Source organism: Cucurbita pepo, chromosome LG04 (assembly GCF_002806865.2).
Source record: "Cucurbita pepo subsp. pepo cultivar mu-cu-16 chromosome LG04, ASM280686v2, whole genome shotgun sequence".
In the NCBI taxonomy this organism is placed as follows: domain Eukaryota; kingdom Viridiplantae; phylum Streptophyta; class Magnoliopsida; order Cucurbitales; family Cucurbitaceae; genus Cucurbita; species Cucurbita pepo.
Window position 1 is genome coordinate 9,272,193 of NC_036641.1, and position 6,696 is coordinate 9,278,888.

At 36.3% G+C, this 6,696-nt stretch overlaps 1 protein-coding gene across 1 annotated transcript; it reads left to right on the plus strand.

Moving 5' to 3' along the window:
• Positions 1 to 311: 311 nt before the first annotated feature.
• On the plus strand, positions 312 to 3,017 carry LOC111793941 (cytokinin dehydrogenase 4-like). The gene is made up of 5 exons (XM_023676025.1): positions 312 to 915; positions 1,300 to 1,427; positions 1,787 to 2,056; positions 2,128 to 2,396; positions 2,654 to 3,017. The coding sequence occupies exons 1-5, from the start codon at positions 312 to 314 to the stop codon at positions 2,955 to 2,957; spliced, it is 1,575 nt and encodes a 524-aa protein (XP_023531793.1). The 3' UTR covers positions 2,958 to 3,017.
• Positions 3,018 to 6,696: the final 3,679 nt, after the last annotated feature.

Sequence of the window (6,696 nt, forward strand, 5' to 3'; positions counted from 1 at the left end):
TCAAAATTGGAATTAATTTGTTAATTGGTTAGCTTAGTCAGTAACACGTTTGAAATCACATTTCTCAATTTTTTTAAAACCGAATATTAACGTAATTAAATCCACCAGGAAAGTAATATATTTTACAAAATAATAATTCCATTTTAAAACTTTATAATATTTAACCATTATTTAAAGGTCAATTCTACGTTGCCAATACATTCATTCTCCACACAACACATTACTAATTAAAAAAAAAAAAAAAAAAGAANTTTTTAAAATCACTATAAATATGCATGTTTTACATTCTTCCATCTTCAAACAAAAAAAAAATGGTATTTCCCAATTTATTTCTCTTAATAATTTTCACTTATTTTCTCTCTCTTCAAAACGCACCGTTTTGGGCAGCGGCTGACAACTTATCTCTACCGGAATCCCTCGCCGAGAAGCTCAGAGATGACCCACAAACCATAAGCTTAGCGTCCACAGATTACGGCCGGATAATTCAAGAGAACCCCATCGCCGTATTCTTCCCGGTGACCGGAAACGACATCGCCTTCTTCATCCGGGTCATGTATGCGGGGCCCATACGGTTGGATATCGCTGCCCGGGGTCAAGGCCATTCCGTACGCGGGCAGGCCTTGGCCAGGAACGGAGTGGTCATGAACATGACGTCACTGGCTAATTCCCGGCAAGGGGGCGGGAGAATTGTGGTGAAAACGACGTCGTCGTTGGGTCCGTACGCTGACGTGGGTGGCGAGCAGTTATGGATCGATGTGTTGCATGAGACGATGCGGAAGGGGTTTAGCCCGGTGTCGTGGACGGATTATTTGCATATGACCGTCGGCGGGACGCTGTCCAACGCCGGAATTAGCGGCCAGACGTTCCGGTTCGGCCCTCAGATCAGCAATGTTTATGAACTTGACGTCGTAACTGGTAATTTTTTTTTTAAATTTTAATTTAATTATGGATTCAAAATTAAACCAACAATCTTACAATACCCAGAAATTATTTTTTCATTTGGACAACGTTAATGACATCAAAAAAGAAAAATTGTTATCCAAACCAAAAACCCAACTAAATGCCCTTGAAAGTCCCCGAAAAATAGGGTTTTTATTGTTTGCATGACTGCCACGTGTCATCCTTTTTTATAATTCTTTTTTTTTTTTTTTTTTTTTTTTTTTTTTTTTTTTTTTTTTTTTTTTTTTTTTTTTTTTTTTTTTTTTTTTTTTTTTTTTTTTTTTTTTTTTTNAATAAATTAGCTATTAAATAATAAAATTTTATAATTTTAATTTTTTTTTTTTTTTTTTGGGTGTACAGGAAAAGGTGAATCCTTGACGTGTTCCCCTACGACCAACCCTGAGCTCTTCTACGCCGTGCTCGGCGGTTTGGGTCAGTTCGGTGTGATTACCAGAGCTAAAATTGCCCTAGCTCCGACGCCCACAAGGGTCTCTCTCTCTCTCTCTCTCTCTCTCTGATTATTCAGTCAAACACGGCGGAGAGATTGATAATGAATCAAAACAATAAAAACCCATTTGTTTTGATTAGCCTACAATAATTAAAACACATTTAATGCGTTAATCAGGCCTCCGCCGGCTAAGCACTACAAATTTAATTTCCCATAATTAATTATTGAATGACGTTGGAAAATCTTTTTTTTTTCTTTTTTAACGACCTTACGTACACTTAACGGTTTCTTTGACTTTTTAAATGGTTTTTTTTTTTTGGGTCAACCTTATCTGTGGATTAAGGTTAATAAATTTTTTTTTTTTTTTTTTTTATTTTTTTTTTTGTTGTGTTTTTTAAGGTTAAATGGGTGAGGATGCTTTACACCAACTTCTCTGCCTTTACAAGTGATCAAGAGCTTTTGATCTCCAACAACGGAAATGAGAAATCCAACGGCCTTAATTTCGTTGAAGGTTTGCTTTTGCTACAACTTCACACACCTGATAATTCCTCCTTCTATCCTCTCGCCGACCAGCCCAAGATTGCCTCCCTTGTCTCCCAATACGGCATCGTTTACGTCCTTGAAGTAGTCAAATATTACGACCAACACTCTGCTTCTTCCGTTGACCAGGTTTCATACTCTTCTCTCTCTCAAATTATCTGTTGTGATAGTCTTGTTGAATAATTTAGGGTTTTTCTCAGGAACTCAATGAGTTACTGGGAGAGTTGAAGTTCGAGGAAGGGTTGAAATTTGTTAGAGATGCTTCATACGAACAGTTTTTGGATCGAGTTCACACCGACGAAGTAGCTCTAAGATCTTTAGGGTTGTGGGATGTTCCCCATCCATGGTTGAATCTTTTCATTCCGAAGTCGAGAATTGCTGATTTTGATTCGGGTGTTTTTAGAGGCATTATTCAAAAGCGTAATATCACCTCCGGCGTCTTCCTCATCTACCCTATGTTAAAAAATAAGTAAGTTCTCACCTACTCATATCCTTAAACAACTAAAACCTACAGAGCCCTCGAACAAAGTACATTCTTTATTTGACTACATCTTCGAGGCTCACAAGGCCCTCCACAGTAATATGATATTGTCTATTTTGAACATAAGCTCTCGTAGTTTTGCTAACTTATAAACCCATGACTGTTTCCTAAATTAGTCAATGTAGGACTCTTTCCCAACGATTCTCAACAGTAACATTATGAACTGTACCTGAAAACTTTTGCAGGTGGGATGAGCGGACCTCTGCCGTGATACCCGACGAAGACGTGTTCTACACAGCGGGGATTCTATTTTTGAGTGGGTTCAAGGATTGGGAAACGTTTGATGGTCATAACAAAGACATTTTAAGGTTTTGTGCTGAAGCTGGGATTAAAGTGAAGCAATATCTTCCACATTATGAAACCCAACAAGATTGGATGAACCATTTTGGCCGAAAATGGCCAAGTTTCTTGCGCAGGAAGGCCATGTTCGACCCCAAGAAGTTGCTCTCTCCTGGCCAGAAAATTTTCAGCACTTCAAAAACACCATAAATTTTACGTTTAATTTCCATACTAATAATTAAAATATGATGTACAGTTTATAAACTTATAAGATGAACCTATTTAAATGTGTCAAGTTCACTAATTATTTAAATCAACTTTATAATATATAAAATATTATTTATAAGTTTAAAATTAAATATTAAATTAATCCCATGATTTTGAACAACATATTTTAAGGTTTTTTTTTTTTCTAAATGAATTTTAAATAATTAATTTAGATTGATATCATATCTCTTAATTATTTTATAATACACGCGTTGAAAAAAGATAACGAAAATTATGTTCTAAACATAAAAAAATAATTGACTTTTCATTATTCAAAATTGATATATAAAATTAAGTTAATTCAGTTTAAATGATTACGATATATATAATTAATTAAAATACATATTCATATTTTTATAATATAGTCAACTTTAATTAATTTATTATAATTGGGAGAATTTTCAAGTTAGTGGGCCGGGCTAAGCCCAAACTACGAACAAAAGAATATTTTATTAATTTTTATTTATTTATATATTTAAAAAAATATTCGTCAACATCAATATTTTTTATGAAAGGGCCCCTACATTTTCTTTTTACGATGTTGACGTTTAAAGCGTCGGTTATCGTAAGAAAAAGGACAATTTTGTAAAGAAATTAGAAAAACGACCAGGGTATACAATCTATTGATATTCATATAATAGTACGATATTATTCACGAAAAACCTAAGCTAATTCTTTCTAATGGGTCATGTTCATAAATCATCTAACACTGTAGACGAAACATGTCCTAATAGATATTTAAGATTACAACAATTCGAGATAAAAATCGTCTTAATCGATATGAATAAAGAGTACAAATTTTTTGAATGATCGAGCGATGAATAATAATATTTTATCGTGTAGCATATCATATGCACTTTGTTCCCATGGGACACCAATTTTTGTTTTTCAAAAAGAAAGATCAGCTTTTTGCCTTATGATATGTCCTATCAAATTCTTCTTCCATTGGAAGTATTATAGGCCCCTCCCTTGCTTCCAAATCCAATCACACCCATCTTTCTCCTTTACTTGTTTATATTCCTCAAAATGTCTTTGAATCTTTCTTACTTGTTTATCTCGACTCCATCTTGACTAATCTCCCAAGACTAGAGTTGTAATAGTCTAAGTCTATCGTTAGTAGATATTGTCTGCTTTGGCCCGTTAGATATCCCCATCAACTTCACGGTTTTAAAATGCGTCTACTAAGGGAGAGGTTTCCACACCCTTATAATGAATGCTTCGTTTCTCTCTCTGACCGATATGGGATCTCATAGTCCACCCCTCTTAGGATCCCAGCGTCTTTGCTGGCACGCCGCTCGTTGTCTGGCTCTAATACCATTTGTAATAGCCTAAACCCACCGTTAGCAGATATTGTTCGCTTTGGTCCATTACGTATCACTGTTAGCCTCACGGTTTTAAAACACATCTACTACGGAGAAGTTTCCACACCCTTATAAGAAATGCTTCATTTCCACTCTCCAATCGATATGAGATTTCACAATCCACCCCTCTTAGAAGCCCAACGTCCTCTCGCTGGCACACCATTTGGTGTATGGCTCTAATACTATTTGTAATAGCCCAAGCCCACCACTAGTGGATATTGTCTGTTTTGGCCCATTACGTATCATTGTCAGCCTCATAGTTTTAAAACGCATCTACTAGGGGAGAGGTTTCTACACCCTCCAACGCACCCTCCAGGGATGTAGGATCTCACAAGTATAGACGTTTCAAATCTTCTCAACCAATCAAAATAAGACCCTTATCCTCTCTCGAGCAATATTAGGACGTGTGTGGACATATTTTGAATTTAGAATAGGAAGGAGGAGGAGGATGAAGGGTGGTATGATTGTGATGGAGATTTGGTGTGCTAAAATAGAAGGGGAGGAGGAGGGGAATAGGGGTCCATTTGGTTTGGAACTATGTGGATAATGGTTAGTCTTCTCAATTCTCCCATTTTGAAGCACCCCATCGTACAGACATAACCCACAAAAAGTAACCCAACTTGCTTCACGTGCCCACTTTTGCTCCATCATTACTTGCACACACTTTGTTTTCTTCTTCTCCCTCGTCGTTTTCAGTTTAGGTTTCGATCTTACTTCAACTCGAACGAGACGAACGGGACTCGTAATGAACTTGTTAGCAGAAATGGGAAGTAAACAACCGTTCTAAATTGACAAGTATATTATATTGAAAAATACAAAGAAGAAAAGGTAATTGGTTGAGTTTATTATTTAATAATTGTGTAGGTTGAAAAAAAATTTAAAACCCGTCTAAAAAAGTATCCGACAAACCCCCTAAACCCTCTGTTACACTCATAACAGTTACACTCGAACTAGCAAGTGAAACACCTATATTATATACGTACCGTTGAAAACCCAGGTGCGAGGAAACAATCCCGAAAAGACAAGGGAGCCCACTTTACAAAGAAAGAATGGGAGCCCCTAATCAAAAGTATCTCACGTGTCCTACTTTCCGCAGTTTGCCAGTTCAATTCAATACAAACTACCTTCCTATAGCGTTGAATTATCCACTATTTGGTTCAATGTTTCGGACAAATGCTATCTATACATACATACATACATATACATGTATGTATATGTTATTATGGGAGTGAACAGTAAAAAAGTGGATGGATAAGTGTGCGAAAAGCAGTTGGAATGGAACAGCTCAACAAAGCGTGAAATTCAACGGCGCCTTCTTTGTCCCTTTGTTCACACGAGTGATTCCAAAAATGCCCAACTGACACCACCATAAAAATTCCAAATTTTAATTTTTTTTATTACATCATAAATGACCCTACTAACTACCATACAAAAACTCGGTGAGATAGTTTTGTTGAGGATTATTGGAAGTGAGTCCCACATTGGTTAATTTAATGGAAGATCATGGATTTATAAATGAGAAATACTATCTACATTGTTACGAGACCCTTTGAGAAAGCCCAAAGCAAAGCCACGAGAGCTTAGCTAAAAAATTTCACATTATATTAGAAACCTAACACGAGGTGTATATTATTATAATACAATATATTGTTAGACTTTTTGGGTATGTGTACCAAATCACTGCAATGGGAAATCATAAGCAAGAAGGAAAAGTTATGTATGTGAACAGTTGAGGCCATCCATGGACTGCCCTCAAAAGTTTTTTCAGAGTACGTAATGGTAAACAGCTAACCAATAGAATAAAAACACAAAAGATTGTTAGCGTGATACCGAATCCATGACTTTCGACATCAATTTATTTGTTTTTTTGTACGACGAGTTGAGAAGTTTGAAGGTTCTTAAACTTAAAACCTACACGTCTTTAAACTTTATGTGTCTAACTACGACCTCAAATCTTCAATCATTACGAGGCGTATATGAGATGTTTTTTGACTGAATAAACGAGGTATAGATAAGGACTATATAATATTATCGTAGGAGCACGTGATATCCTTTTTGATGGGTTTGGGTTGGATCCCCATAAAGATTTGAGTATCTTTTACATATTTAGTCCCCCCCATGGCGTATCTTTCTCAACCATTGTATAGCTTTTGTTTGCCCCCCTTTATCTCTTTCTCTCTCGCTATATGGGGAGGGAGAGGGAGAGGGGGGATGGCTTTGCTTGCCAAACTATCACTATTCGTGCATGTGCTAAAATTGTACCTTTACTTCAGAGAGAGAGAGAGAGAGAGAGAGAGAGAGAGAGAGAGAGAGAGAGAGAG